The sequence below is a fragment of the Erinaceus europaeus genome, chromosome 1 (genome assembly GCF_950295315.1).
Source record: "Erinaceus europaeus chromosome 1, mEriEur2.1, whole genome shotgun sequence".
NCBI lineage: Eukaryota > Metazoa > Chordata > Mammalia > Eulipotyphla > Erinaceidae > Erinaceus > Erinaceus europaeus.
Genome location: NC_080162.1, coordinates 45,650,025 through 45,666,372, shown reverse-complemented (window position 1 = coordinate 45,666,372; position 16,348 = coordinate 45,650,025). Strand labels below are relative to the sequence as shown.

At 42.7% G+C, this 16,348-nt stretch overlaps 1 protein-coding gene across 1 annotated transcript in view; it reads right to left on the bottom strand.

Annotated features, from left to right (window-relative positions):
* ATP9A (ATPase phospholipid transporting 9A (putative)) overlaps window positions 1-16,348 on the bottom strand; it is a 189,407-nt gene that overhangs the window by 95,871 nt on the left and 77,188 nt on the right. The window contains exons 5-7 of the mRNA XM_007533060.3: window positions 6,827-6,885; window positions 4,593-4,644; window positions 815-909 (exon numbers count right to left, since the gene is read on the bottom strand). Of these exons, the coding sequence (XP_007533122.2) occupies window positions 815-909; window positions 4,593-4,644; window positions 6,827-6,885 (206 nt within the window). The remainder of the gene's footprint in view (window positions 1-814; window positions 910-4,592; window positions 4,645-6,826; window positions 6,886-16,348) is intronic.

Here is a 16,348-nt window from a genome sequence, read left to right as displayed (position 1 = left end):
GGCTAAAGGATCCCAGTTCGAGCCCCGGCTCCCCACCTGAAGGGGAGTCGCTTCACAGGCAGTGAAGCAGGTCTGCAGGTGTCTATCTTTCTCTCCCCCTCTCTGTCTTCCCCTCCTCTCTCCATTTCTCTCTGTCCTATCCAACAACAACGACATCAATAACAACAATAATAACTACAACAATAAAACAAGGGCAACAAAAGGGAATAAATAAACAAAATAAATATATTTTTTAAAAAGCCTTTCTGGCAAAAAAAAAAAAAAAGCCTTTCTGGTAAAGGAGACCAGCACACAAATGAAAGAAATGTGATAGAGAAGTCCAACCAGACAGAAACTGGGGCAATGGCAGAAGCTGCTGTTACCAGACTAGAGGCATCATGACTGGAGCAGAAAGGCAGATGGGAGGGAGCAAGAAGCTGAAGTCAGGACCTTGGCTGAGAGATGGGTCCTACAGGGCTTGAGAATGATAGCCAGAGTTGTTGGGACTGATTCTAGTCAAGAGGAACTAGTTCTGAAGATACTGAACAGAAGAATGTCATGCTTTGAATTTCACTCTCTGCCTAGCACTTTGTCAAGGTTACTTAGACTGTGAGCTTCCCTTCCAAGCCCTCCATCCCCACAAGATGGGGCTTCATTTCGCATTGGCCACATTAGCACCACAAGTGCTCAAGGTTCTGCAGGCCCCACCCCATAACCCCTACACCCCATGCCCTAGCATCCCTGATTCACACCATCATCCCACATCTGATCCCTGAATATATGAGTTTGAGAGCCAGACACTGATCTAGTTCTCAACTTCTTTCTTTATACTTACAGCAGCAGTGGGAAGCCTCTGAGTACAGGCCACAGGGAGTCGAAGCTTCCAGTCTGTCTCCCCGTCTAGCTGGTCTGTCCGTAAGAAGCAAGACCCTGAGCAAGGAAGATAGCATAATGGTTAGGCAAAAAAAAAAAAACTTTCATGCCTGAGACTCCAAAAGTCCCATGTTTAATCCCCAGGACCACGATAAACTAGAGCTGAGCAATGTTCTGGGGTATCCCTCCCTCCCTCCCTTCCTTTCTCACTGTATCTCACCCTCTTTAAATTATTTCTTTTTAAAAAAGAAGAAGCAAGACCTGTGGAAGGAAAATAGGAAACATCTATGCACCAGCAGCTCAAGAGCCCTTCACTGGGTAGCTCTGGGCAACTTCTAGTCTGGTTTTGTTCTCATAAAAACAGCCAATCAGAGTGACCAATGGGGAGAAGAACTAGCCAGCTTCAACTTCCTCTATATACTCTTGAGCCAGAAATACCTCGGTTCAGTTCCCTGGTCTACCACTCTCTCCAGAGGACCCAAGGCTAGTTTCTTTCTTTCTTTTTTTTTAATTTTTATTTATTTATTCACTTTTGTTGCCCTTGTTGTTTTTCATTGTTGTTGTAGTTATTATTGTTGCTGTTACTGATGTTGTCATTGTTGGATAGGACAGAGAGAAATGCAGAGAAGAGGGGAAGACAGAGAGGGGGAGAGAAAGATAGATAGCTGCAGACCTGCTTCACCGCCTGTGAAGCAACTCCCCTGCAGGTGGGGAGCCGGGGACTCAAACCAGGATCCTTATGGAGGTCCTTGCGCTTTGCACCATGTGCACTTAACCCACTGCACTACTGCCCGACTCCCGCAGCACAATTTGTAATAGCCAAAACCTGGAAGCAACCCTGGTGTCCAACAAGTTGTGTTATATATACACAATGGAATACCACTCAGCTATAAAAAATGATGACTTCACCATTTTCAGCCGATCTTGGATGGACCTTGAAAAATTCATGTTAAGTGAAATAAGTCAGAAACAGAAAGATGACTATGGGGTGATCTCACTCTCAGGCAGAAATTTAGAAACAAGATCAGAAGAGAAAACATAAATAGAACCTGAACTGGAACTGGCGTACTGCACCAAAGTAATACTCTGGGGTGGGGGGGGGGGAGAATCCAGGTCCAAAAATGATGACAGAGGACCTAGTGAGGGTTGTATTATTATATGGAAAACTGCGAAATGTTATGCATGTACAAACTATATTGTATTTACTGTCAAATGTAAACATTAATTCTCCAATAAAGAAATTAAAAAATAAAAATAAAAGAATATTTGGGTCCACTGTACTTTCTTAGGTTCCAGTTCAGATATAGTCCCTATTAAGTGTGTGTGTGTGTGTGTGTCTTTAGACAACCTCTCTGAGTCTCAGTTTCTTCTTGTCAAATTGGAAATGATAACATCACCAAAGTTAAGTGAGAACTAAAGAGCTGACCCCTACAAACTTCTCAGGATACAGTACCACATGAGGGGCTGCTGCTCTCAGCTGCCTCTAACTCCCCTGGACTCACAGTTCAGTCTCATATAACTAAGCAGCTACAGGCATTGCACCAGAGAGAAGCATGGTCAAGTCACTGGCACAGCAATTACAGTGCTCAGAAGCTATTAAGGAAGAATATTTCTAAATTTTCACTTTTTCTTTCTTTTTTTTTTTTTTAATTTTAGTGGGTGATAGGAAGACTAGTCCATAATGCTTTCTCTCTTTTCTGATGGGACACAAGAACCAATTAAAGACAAAAATACAGTATTTGTTTTAAAGATCTGTTTGTTTATTTCACAAGATACAGCTGTGGTCTGAGAGGTGGAGCAGCGGATGAAGCATTAGACTCTCAAGCATGAGGTCCTGAGTTTGAACCCTAGCAGCACATGTAGCAGAGTGATGTCTAGTTCCTTCTCTCTCTTCTCCTATGTTTCTAATAAATAAATAAATCTTTAATAAATATATATATCTAACTTTGGGGAAGACACTGTGGGGAGAGGGGGAGGGTAGAGAAGGGGAGAGGGAAGCAAGGAGAAAGTGAGAGAGGGACAGAGAGAGAGAGAGAGAGAGAGAGAGAGAGAGCGCAGCACTTTGGCACATGCAGTGCCAGGGATCAAACTCAGGACTCATGCACTGAGTCCAAAGCTCTTTTGTGCTTCCCCCCAACCCTCTCAAAACCGTAGTTTTTATAAGATTATTTTTTTAAAAAATATTTATTTATTCCCTTTTGTTGCCTTTGTTATTGTTGTTACTGATGTCATCATTGTTGGATAGGACAGAGAAAAATGGAGAGAGGAGGGGAAGACAGAGAGGGGGAGAGAAAGATAGACACCTGCAGACCTGCTTCACCGCCTGTGAAGCGACTCCCCTGCAGGTGGGGAGCCAGGGTCGCACTGGGATCCTTACACAGGTCCCTGCGCTTTGCGCCATGTGCACTTAACCTACTGCTCTACTGCCGCACTCCCAATAAGACTATTTTAACCTTTTGTCTTCTTTTTCTTTTTTTTTTGCCTCCAGGGTTATTGCTGGGACTCAGTGCCTGCACCATGAATCCACTGCTCCTAGAGGCCGTTTTTCCCCCTTTCGTTGCCCTTGTTGTTGTAGCCTTGTTGTGGTTATTATTGTTATTGTTGGCGTGAGTACCCATTCATTGGGGAAACTGACGATCCTTCCTAGCCGACTGAATCCACATGGATCCCAGTCACTTTCAAAGCCAGCAACAAGCAGCTCCTGACAGCTTTCAACCTGACGCTGTTGACTGGCTACGGAAGAAGGGCAAACACTAGAAGAAGAATTGTTGATGTCATTCGTTGTTATATAGGACAGAGAGAAATGGAGGGGGGGGAGACAGAGAGGGGAGAGACAGAGAGACACCTGCAGACCTGCTTCACCGCCTGTGAAGCGACTCCCCTGCAGGCGGGGAGCCGGGGGCTCGAACAGGTTTCCTTATACACAGGTTCTTGCGCTTTGCCACAAGCGCTTAACCCGCTGTGCTACCGCCTGACCCCCAGCTTTGTGTTTTCTAACACCTCCCCAGATTTAGTAAAAGCATACAATTCTACCCAACTTATATCTGATTAAAACAAACAAACAGAAATACACTGGCTGCAATAACCTCAAAGAAATATATTTGCATTTTCCAAAGGTTTAGAGGCCTCTGACTATGTCTGATAAGCTAGGGGGGGAAAAGTGGCTTCAATAGCAAAAACAAGTAATAAAAATAAAGGAAAGGGAATCTGAAATCAACTTGATGGAGGCAGCTGGCAACATACAGGCAAATAACTGCAAATAACAGGGTCTCTGTCTCAGTCCTAGTTTCTTTCCTGACCTATCTCATCACACACATTTTAGTATTTTCTTGGAAGTGAGGACTTCTGTTTGCCTCTATCTGTGAGACATACTTCCTCATTGCCTCTATTAATTAGACATATTATTGCCAGCTCCTGGAGTTGAGCTAAAATGCAGCCCAGAAAGGAAAACCATGTCTTTTGTGTGTGCCTTTCCCAGCTGTGACTCAGCACGGGTCCCACTATCTTGATAATAATCAAAATCTGCTGACCTGCGCGCACACACACACACACACACACACACACACACACACACACCCAAATATTTTTTTTAGCACTGCACTATTAAAAAAGATGTTTTTGATTCGCCTCCTTGGCTCCAAAAATGATCATCTACTTCTGTTTCATTTTCAAATGATTATTTTACCAAATTACCACTGAAAGGTTAATGGTTATTTTCAAAATTGATGCCAGATGTTTACCATTTTTTTCTGATGTCCTCAGGAAGATCATGTCAGCAGGGACCCGCTGGTTCTGGGTTATGAAAAGAAAGACTGTTACTATGTGGAGTTTCCGCCCTGCTCCCTACCCCCAGCCCCTCCAGTGGGGGGAACAACCAAAACCCACAACCCTTTTAAGTTTCTGCTTTTGTCCCACAGAGAGTCAGGATTGGTTTTGTTTTGAATCTCCAAACTCTTGCACACTGTTGTTACTTGACTAATCCCCTACTGAAATCTTATCTCAGAGTATCTTATTAGCTGGAAAACTCAACCTTTACCTCCTGCAATTCCAACCCAGGAACCCAGAGCCTCCCAAGTCCCAACTCTCCATGACCATTTCTCCAGTCTCTTTAACTGAAACCAAAGATAGACACGGCTAGTGCTTAAATGTTTCTACCAACTTTCTGGCTCAATGTCTGGATGTCTGGCTTTGGGCAGGATTTTATTAAGGAAGTCAACTAGTAAGTGGCAACAAAAGCCAATTCTCAAACACTGAGGGGTGCCAAGGGAGACCCTCATTTAATTATGAACAGAAAGGTATGTAATAACATAAAGGGCTCTGTGTGATTCGCAGCTGCCACCCAGAAGAGGTTCACTCTGCCTCAAATCAAGCTTGAGTTCTTGGATTTAATCTTTATAAAAGAGCACAGTCCACTTCCTACAGAGACCAATTAAAATGCAATCCTTTTCTAATCAAATATTATTCCAAGTCTCTCCTGCAATCCCCCCAGATCCAATACCTTACTAATATACATAGCACAGATAACGTTTACTGTAGGGATGAACGTACTAACAATGTTATTTTAATGCATTTTTAATTTTTTTCTAGTCTTAGAATATGCTTAAAACTTGCTCCCCATAAAATGATAGAAAAGCACAGATTGACATTAAAATGCAAACTAAAATCGCTCAAAACGTAGACAACTTAAATTTACTTTGTTGTTGTTTTAATGGTTTTAAATGGTTTAATGTTTTAAATTGCTTTATAATACTGCAAACATTTAAAAGAAAATTATAAATATTTTTAAATGCTTACAAACCAAGCCAACAACTAGGAAAAACTTTATGAGTAAGTTTAAAAAAAAAATATATATATATATATATACATATACACATATGGCAGGGGTAGATAGCATAATGGTTATGCAAACAGACTCTCATGCCTGAGGCTCCAAAGTTCCAGGTTCAATCCCCTGCACCACCATAAGCCAGAGCTGAGCAGTGCTCTGGTAAAAAAAAAAAAATATATATATATATATATATATATATATATATATATATATTTCAGACATAAAGTCAAAACTCTGATTTGTGTTTGTAAGCAGGATTTCTGGCTAATAAGCCTGAGAGAGAGAGAGCTGGAGAGAGAGAGAGAGAGATGAGAAAGATATCTCTTCCCTGGCAAAAACTGTCAATAGAAATATAAAGAGCGGGGAGTCGGGCTGTAGCGCAGCCGGTTAAGCGCAGGTGGCGCAAAGCACAAGGACCAACATAAGGATCCCGGTTCGAACCCGGCTCCCCACCTGCAGGGGAGTCGCTTCACAGGCGGTGAAGCAGGTCTGCAGGTGTCTATCTTTCTCTCCTGCTCTCTGTCTTCCCCTCCTCTCTCCATTTCTCTCTGTCCTATCCAACAACAACAACAATAATAACTACAACAATAAAACAATAAGGGCAACAAAAGGGAATAAATAAATAAAAAATAAATATTAAAAAAAAAGAAATATAAAGAGCAGGGGCTGGGCAGTAGCACAGCCAGTTTTAAGCACACATGGCGCGAAGCGCAAGGACCAGCGTAAGGATACCGGTTGGAGCCCCTCCATCCCACCCCCTACCCCCCCTTCCCAACCTGCAGGAGAGTCGCTTCACAAGCAGTGAAGCAGGTCTGCAGCTGTCTTTCTCTCCCCTTCCTCTCTGCATTTCTCTCTGTCCTATCCAACAACAATAACAGCAATGACAACAACAATAATAATACAACAACAGCAACGATAAACAACAAGGACAACAAAAGGGAAAAAACAGCCTCCAGGAGTTGTGGATTCATAGTGCAGGCACTGAGCCCCAGCAATAACCCTGGAGGCAAAAAAAAAAAAAAAAAAATGAAAAGAAACATCAAGAGCACACCTTCGTTTAGTCTACCAGATACACAAATAACATGTCAGAATCATCAGATGGTGACACCCAGGCCCCATTTACTCACCCTCACAGATTCTACTCACCTTTTCAACAATAATAAGATCTCCCACCTGGATATTGGAACTCTTCACCTTCACTGTCCCTGCAAAGAAGCAAGTGCAGGGCACATCATGTCTGAACTCATCTCAATTCCTCCCATCTCTACAGTGTCTGCTAGCCTGCAAAGGCAGTGTAGAACACTCAGATGTGCATGCCCCAACCCAGCATCATCACCTTCTGCCTCTGCAGAAAAAGGCTCAGAGAGAGAGAGAGAGTGTGTTTGTGTGTGTGTGTGTGTGTGTGTGTGTGTGTGTGTGTGTGTGTGTGTCTAGAAATTAATCCCCATTCATTCCTTGGAGCACTAGGACAGCTCATACCCTCAAGAAAAGGCCTGCATCTCTACAGCGCTTTAGAAGCTTCCTTAAACCTGCACCACCAGGTTTCTTTCTTTTTTCTTTTATCTTTATTTGTTGGATAGAGACACCCAGAAATTAAGGGGTATGGGGAGATGGAGAGAGACAGAGAGACACCTGCAGCTCTGCTTCATCACTCATGAAGCTTTCCCCCTGCTGATGGGGACCAGGGGCTCAAACCCAGGTCCTTGTGCACTGTAACATGTGTGCTCAACCAGGTGCACCACCACCTGACCCCCCCCCACCACCACCACAAAAGGATTCTTTAGCCTCAAAACAAAAATCACTGAATTCAGAAAGAAAATTCAAAGTCGGGGCTGGGTGGTAGCGCAGCGGGTTAAGCGTACTTGGCATAAAGCACAAGGACTGGCAGAAGGATCCCGGTTCAAGCCCCCGGCTCTTCCCCCCACAGGGGGGTCCATTCACAAGCAGTGAAGATACCCTGCAAGTGTCTTTCTCTACACCTCTCTGTCTTGCCCTCCTCTCTCAATTTCTCTCTGTCCTATCCAACAACAACGACAGCAATAACAACAAGGGCAACAAAAATAGTCTCCGGGAGCAGTGGATTCGTAGTGCAGGCACTGAGCCCCAAAGATAACCCTGGAGAAAAAGAAAAAGAAAAGAAAATTTAAAGTCATAGGCAGGGGCAGATTAATGGTTATGCAGTCTCTCATGCCTGAGGCTTCAAAGTCCCAGGTTCAAATGCCTGCACTACCATAAGTCAGAGCAGAGCAGTGCTCTGGTAAAAAAAAAAAAGGGGGGGGGGGCGTTGGGTGGTAGCACAGTGGGTTAAGCGCAAGGACCGGCAGAAGGATCCAGGTTCGAACTCCCGGCTCCCCACCTGCAGGAGTTGCTTCACAGGCGGTGAAGCAGGTCTACAGGTGTCTTTCTCTCCCCCTCTCTGTCTTCCCCTCCTATCTCCATTTCTCTCTGTCCTGTCCAACAACAACGTCATCAATAACAAGAACAGCTATAACTACAACAATAAAAACAAGGGCAACAAAAGGGAATAAATAAGTAAATATTAAAAAAAAGAAAAGAAAATTCAGAGTCAGAGCACAGAAACTCAATTATTATCAAAATCATCAAAATTTTAAAAAGGAAGAAGTTAACCCCAAATGACTTTTTTAAAATTGCTGTATAGTTTACATCACATGATTATGATTAAAACACAGCTTGTTTTTTTTTTTTTTGCCACCATGACTATGACTGGGGCTGGGTTTCTACATAAACACCACCATCCCCAGTGGCCGTTTTTGTCTTCCCTCTAGATGAAGAATGAGAGACAAAAAGGCAAAAAGGAGAGAGGGAAAAACAAAGTGAGAGAGAGGGGCTGGGCGGTGGCACACCTGGTTAAGCACAGAGTTCTAAGAGAAATGACCCGCCCAAGGATCTGGTTTGAGCCCCCACTCCCCAAATACAGGGTGGAGGCTTCACAAGTGGTGAAACAGGTCTGCCTGCAGGTGTCTGTCTTTCTCTCTCCTCTATCTCTCCCTCAATTTCTCATTGTCCTACCCAATAAACTTTTTAAAAAATGGTCGCCAGGAACAACAGATACCAACTCTGAGCCCCAGTGACAGTGATAACCCTGGAGGCAAAACAAAATAAATAAATAAAGCAAGAGAGGAAGAGGAGGAAAGAAAGCACAGGATTGCTCCACCACTAACGAAGCTTGCTCCCATGTGGTAGCCAAGGGTTCAAACCCAGGCCCTTACACTCTACTGGGTGAGGCATTTGCCAGTCCCTAAACTACAACTGGTGCTGGGTGTTTATCCAGATAAACAATAAAAACTAACATTATGTGGTCCGGGAGGTGGCACAGTAGATAAAGCATTGGATTCTCAACCATGAGGTCTCAAGTTCAATCCTCGGCAGTACATGTACCAGAGTGGTGTCTGGCTCTTTCTCTCTCTCCTCCTATCATTCTCATGAATAAATAAATAAATTCTTTAAAAAAAAAAAAAACTAACATTAAACACAAATTCTGTGATAGGTGCTGTGTGGAAATTGATATAATTTTTAAAGGTTTGATTACATATATGAGAGAGAGTTTCACATGAGACAAGAGAGAAGAGAAAGAAGCCAGAGCACACTCTGGTTCATGCAGTGGTAGGGACTGAACCAAAAACCTCAGGCATGCAAGCCCAGTGCTCTACTAGTTGAGCCGCTGACATGCTGACGACTTCATTTCCTCTTTACATTAGAAAAAACAACAACCATCAGAAAAAAGGCTTTATTCTCTCCAATTTTCAGATGAGGAAAGTAGGCTCAGAGATGCTCTGTCCTCCTCCAAAGGTAAAATTAGAATAGATGTCAGGATTAACAATGGACCCAAGATTAATCCATCTGAGTGCAGCTGATGGAATAAATGACAGTTAAGTCTAACAAAGGCAAAACAGCAACTAAAGTGCTATGTCCTAGGAATTCAAAGGTAAGAGACAGTTCACACACACAAAAGAAACAAAAACAGACAGTCCCCTTAATATGTCTGTAAGCTAGTGACAAAGACAGTGAGACAGATGTTGTTGGTGTGAAACCGTGTGTCAAATGGTGAGAATGAGTTCAGTATACTGAGGGGCAGAAAGAATCTAATCTCCCCCTTTGAGGGACCTAAGCCAGTGTTCAGAAAGTTCTTGATATGCATTTGACTATTTTCCAGTGCCTGCTTTATAAGCAGAAGACATAGAACTCACATTCTAGAGGAAAGGGAGAGGCAATAAATCAATAAGGAACTGGGGTGGGGGAGTTGTCAATCAATGCTTTACAGAAGAGCTGGGACCAGAACTAGAACTAGCCAGGTAAAGAGCAACGGCTACCAGTTAAAAAAAAAAAAAAAAAGGAAAACAAATGATAAGAGGAAGAAGAAAAAAAAATTAAAAAGAGCACATGAGATCACAGGCTGGAAGTTGTCAGCAAGACTGGGCACATTACAAGGAAGACAGAGGACAGCAAAACATGAAGGTGAGAGCACATTTGTGAGCAAGCCAAAGAGGCGGGTCTACATCCTGATGGGTCACATTGTTGCACAATGCAGCTATCCCAGAAAAATCTTTGTACTATTAGCATCTACCGAGCGTAATAAGGTCATTAAATTTAAAACACTCAGCCAACAGAGAGAAAGGAATGATGACTGGATATAGGCAAGTATATAGAAGAAAGTATATGCCTACATCTAGGGAAAATGAGCCATGAATCTGCTTTCTCCTTACTGTCTACATATCTTCATGCAAGCAAGTTCCTCACTCATAAAGCAGGATTTCTAGGTTAGTTTCTTTGGCTTTATTTTATTTTATTTTATTTGTAAGAGGGAGAGAAAGAATCAGAACATCACTCTGGCACATAAGATACCAGGGACTGAACTCAGGACCTCATGCTTGAAGGTCCAATGAATGCTTCACGCATTACCTCCCAAGCTGCAGCTTCCTTAGCTTTAAAAAGAATAGAGGGGGCAGGCGCACCTGGTTAAGTGCTTGTGTTATTCTGCTCAAGGATCCGGGTTCTAGCTCTTGGTTCCTCACCTGCAGGGGGAAAGCTTCACAAGTGGTGAAGCAGGGCTGCAGGTGTCTCTTTGCCTCTTTCTCTCTCTCTCCCTCTCTCTCTCTCTCTCTTTCAAAAAATATTTTTTATTGGGAGTCAGGTGGTAGCGCAGTGGGTTAAGCGCACGTGGTGCAAAAGGACCAGTTAGGATACTGGTTCAAGCCACTGGCTCCCCACCTGCAGGGGAGTCGCTTCACAGGTGGTGAAGCAGGTCTGCAGGTGTCTCTCTGTCTCTCTTTCTCTCTATCTCCCCTTTCTCAATTTCTCTCTATCTCTATCCAATAACAAATAAATAAAAAAAGAAAAAGATTAAAATATATATTTTTTATTTATTTATTGTTGACTAGAGACAGAGAGAAACTGAGAGAGGAGGGGGAAATGGTGAAGGAAAGAGACAGACACCTGCAGGCCTTGCTTCACCCCTCATGAAGCTTTCTCCCCACAGGTGGGGACCAAGGGCTTGAACTGGGGTCCTTGCTCACTGTAATATGTGCACTTAACCAAGTGTGCCACTGCCTGGCCCCCCTCTTCCCCTCTCTGTCACTCTTTCCCCTCTCAATTTCTCTGTCTCTATCCAATAATAAATAAAATAAATAAATAAAAAAGATGGCACCAGGTAGTAGTGCACTTGGCTAAGCACACACATTATAGTGTGCAAAGACCCAGGTTCAAGCCCCTGGTCCCCACTTGCAGGGGGGAAGCTTCACAAATGATGTAGCAGGACTGCAGGTGTCTCTCTGTGTCTTTATCTCTACCCTCCTTCAATTTCTCTCTTTCTCTATCCAATAATAAAACAAAATTTTTAAAGATATTTTTTCAATTTTGGCCTTTCTTTTCTTTTTTATTTTAAAGATTTTTTATTTATTGATTGATAAGAAAGCTAGGAGGAGAGAGAGAAAGAACCAGACATCACTCTGGTACATGTGCTGCCGGGGTTTGAACTCAGGACCTCACTCTTGAGAGCCAAAGCACTTTATCCACTGCGTCACCTCCCAGACCACTTTAAAAGATATTTTTAAAAGTTTATATAAATAAATAAATAAATAAATAAATAAATAAATAAATAAAACTGAGGACTGAGGAGACAGCATAATAGCTATGCAAAAAAAGACTTGCACGCCTGAGATTCCAAAGGTCCCAGGTTCAATCCTCATCACCATGATAATCCAGAACTGTATAGTACTTTGGTTAAAAAAGAACTGAAAGGTTCTGATGAAATAATTAGTGTGTACAACTCTAGATTTCTACAATTTTTCACAATATTTTACATCTTGCAGATAATTTAATGCCATCTGTCTTTTTGGTAATTTACCACCATTGAGATTTCTCAAAGCATTCTAATTATTTCTACTGAAACAACTCTAATTGGTTCCAGAGAGTTTGATTTTTAAGTAACATTTATGCTGAATGAAACTTTCATAATAACATAAGCAGACCAAACACTGAGAAAGTCCCACACAAATATAGATGCAGCAAAGGCCAATGAACTGGACTGGCCTTCAGCTATTCTCAGAATAATGAGATTCTCCGGGTTTTTTTTTTAATATATTTCCCTGCTATATAAACACTGAATGGTACACATAAATCATTGTACCGATTCAATCCAACATCAAGGTGGAAAATGTCCACTAGCCTCAAGTATTCAATAGGTGAATATGTCCTTACAGGGGGAATAGAAGACATCCATTAATTCAGACTCAGACACTGACAGAGTGAGTACCTCATTTACTGATGGCTTGAATTTCAATAGCTCAAGGCTTTATGATGGGGTAAAAATGCCACACACATTTATCAGAAAACACATTTCAAGTGTAGGTATTTCCCTGTGCCAGCAACAGGTGGTTCATTACCTTCTTGTGATGCTGAGAAGAAGCAGAAAACTGTATCTCCCAGTCAGTCATTCACAAAAATCAAATGATAAGCCACCAATACTCTACAGACTAGATGTCACTTTTTAAAAAAATATTTATTTATTCCCTTTTTGTCGTATGCTTTACACTGGTTTGTTCTAGCCCTCCCCCGCCAAGAGAATTGGTTCAGTCCTGTTAATTTCGCGGGCCTGCTTGGCCCCACCCCAAGGAACCCCGAGAGAGGGTTCCTGAGTCCGAGAGTTCCTGAGTTCCTGAGTTCGAGAGTTTCAGGGTTACAGAGTAAGAGAGAGTTCCACAGTGGAAGAGTTTCAGAGGGTTCCCCAGTAGGAGAGTTCCAGAGTTCCAGAGTTGGAGAGTTCCCAAGTTACAGAGTAAGAGGGAGTGCTTGTGCCGCCGCAAAGAGACAGCAGAGTTCTGTTTGGTGATTAGTTTGTCTTAGTTTATGAATCGTTGTTCCTGAATAAAGAAATACAGCTTCTCTGCCCAGCCGTTGTCTCCGCGTCTCTGTTCACCACCGCGAAGCCAACCCGGCCGGCAAGAGCCTCCGAAAATTTTAACAACACCTTTTGTTGCCCTTGTTTTATTGTTGTAGTTATTATTGCTGTTGTTGATGTCATCGTTGTTAGATAGGACAGAAAGAAATGGAGAGGGGAGGGCAAGACTGAGAGGGGGAGAGAAAGATAGACACCTGCAGACCTGCTTCACTGCTTGTGAAGCGACTCTCCTAGAGGTGGGGAGCTGGGGTCTTGAACCTGGATCCTTACGCCGGTCCTTTCACTTTGCGCCACATGCTCTTAATCTACTACGCTACCGCCTGGCTCCCGATTTCACTTTTTAAAAAAAAATTTTTAATATTTATTTATTTATTTATTCCCTTTTGTTGCCCTTGTTGTTTATTGTTGTAGTTATTATTATTGTTGTCTTTATTGTTGGATAGGACAGAGAGAAATGGAGAGAGATGGGGGAAGACAGAGAGGGGGAGAGAAAGACACCTGCAGACTTGCTTCACCACTTGTGAAGCGACTCCCCTGCAGGTGGGGAGCCAGGGCTCAAACTGGGATCCTTAATGCCACCTGCGCTTAACCCGCTGAGCTACAGCCCAACTCCCTTCACTTTTTTTTTTTTTTTTGCTTGTTTGTTTGTTTTAGATTTTGTATGTTTACTGAGAAAACCAGGTTTTTGTTTTTGTTTTTTTGCCTCCAGGATTATTGCTGCGAATCCACTACTTCTGGAGGCCATTTTTTCCCAGTTAGTTGCTCTTGTTGTTATTGTTGCCACTGATGTTGTTGTTGTTGGATAGGGCAGAGAGAAATCGAGAGAGGAGGGAAAGACAGAGAGGGGTAAGGAGAGAGACACCTGCAGACCTGCTTTACTGCTTGTGAAGTGACCCCCCACTTCAGGTGGGGAGCCAGGGGCTCAAATTGGGATCCTTAGGATGGTCCTTGCACTTCATACCATGTGTGCTTAACTCAATGTACTACCACCTGATCCCCCCCAGATTTCACTTTTTTTTTTAATAGACTTCCTAGTTTCTTTTTTTAATTATATATATTTTTTATTTATTGGATAGAGACAGCCAGAAATTGAGAGGGAAGGGGAGATAGAGAGCGAGGAAGAAAGAGACACGTGAAGTCTTACTTCACCACTCGTGAAGCTTCCTGCCTGCAAGTGGGGACCAGGGGTTCCAACCCGGGATCTTATGCACTGTAATGTGTGCACTTAACCAGGTGCACCACCGCCTGGCCCCTAGATTTCACTTTTAACAGTATTCAAAAAAAGTACCTGAGTGGTGGTAGGGTACCAGAGAACTTTGCTGGTGGGTGTGATGTGGAACTATTAATCACAAAAATAAAATAAAAGTTACTTGAGGTAGTCAGTATTTTATTATAAAATAGGCTTAGAACAAGATGATTTTGCTAATGTAAGTATTCTGAACATGTTTAAGGTAGGCTAGGCAAGCTATAAAGTTCAACAGATCAGTTGTATTACAGGCATTTTGACTGAAGACTTTCTACTTACTACTTACAACTAGTACATACATCCCAATAAGCAATACATCATCTAAGTCAAGGAAGCTATCATTATCAGGGGGTGCAGAGGGTTCATTATCAGGGACTCTTTTTCTGCCTGAACAACTCTTCCTGTCCCACTAGGGGGCAACAGGAAACATGCACAGAGTGGCAGTTCTTTCTAGTGGGCTCTGTCTCTGCACCAGTGAACAGTCCCCCCAATCCCCGGCTCCCAGTGGGCCAAGACTTTCTCAAACATAAATTGACAGGTTTGGTTTTATTACTAAAATAGATGTTTGTAACCTGACCTAAACCATCGTGAATGTGCTCCTGTCTTCCACACCTAGCTTCAAGTCATTCTTCAATATGTAGCTGGAGGAAGTGCATGTGTTTTCATTCCCATTAAATAATTATTGCACACGGGCATCTGTGTATGTTAGCAGACAGTGGATAAAACTAGGAGAATTAAGCTGAAATAATTCCCTCTGGAGACAGAAGGATATTTATTCCATTCTCTGCTTTATATTCTTTCTAGATTCTACACATTTATTTTTTTTTAAATAATAAACATGAGCTTTTCTGAGAAAGAAAGAAAAAAAAGCATAAATTTAGTTATCTCAAACCTTTAAGGGCAAGGCCCTGGCTTTTCCCTTCTACCATTGAGTACTGATTTATGATCAGTTAATTCAAACTGCCTCTCTGTCCATCTGCTCTACCTCAAGAAAAACCCCTTTAATCCAATGTTTGCAGAGCACTTTCTGACCCTTTACACCAGCACTCCTACTGTACCTCACTGTCAGCTGCAGGCACTGGCTCTAGCTGGGGGGAGGGTTACTGCCAGGGGGCCTCTGTCCTTCTTACTCTTGATTCCCTCACTAGAAAGGCAGTGTCTGGGGCTAATGAACCTTAGTTTTGCAGGTTTCACAAAAGGAGATCTCTGAGGCTTTCCAGTCTGTGAACTGAAGGCACAGTCCTGACTATCAATCTGGACTTTCACACTGCCAGGTTTGGGTGTGGCTGGAGCTCACACTTGGGACACAAAGTTGGAGCATGCTGTCTATGAACGTGTGTGTGTGTGTGTGTGTGTGTGTGTGTGTGTGTGTGTGTGTGTGTTTTCTAAATAAGGAAAAAACAATGAAACCAGGATGAGAAGAAAGGAGGGAAAGTAGAGGTTAGAAAGAAACAGAAGGGAAAACATACACTCACATTTACTGCAATTTTTCCATCAGCCAGGCTAAATAAAACGTCCCTGTCTGGGGAGCTCTTGCACTGGCATGGACCTCATAGCCAGGAGGACAAGAAGTGGAGGAAAGAACAGGGACCAAAGTTAGAGATGAACAGCTGAGCCTTCAGTAGCTGGGATGAACTCGCAGAATGAGAAAATGCTTAGAATTTTGGGAAAAACTCAAAACACAGAATTTTTAATCTGACAATAATCACTGAGTTTTCTAATAAAGTTTCTGGAGCGGGGGGGGGGGGGAACTGGAGTCAGGGATGTAGCTTAATGGTAGTGTATGCTTTATATACATGAGGCCCTGTGAGTCTGATGCCTGGTGTCCACCACCACTGCCCCCCAAAATGGTGCAGATGCAGAGCTCTGGCAGAGCAGCCGCCACCACCCCTGCCTCACAAAGAAGTCTGAGAGAGAATAAATCTCACATCTATGGTGACTAGTGCCTATCTTAAAAGATCAGCAGCTCACCCTACATTTCATTATCTAGTTGGAAAAAAATACT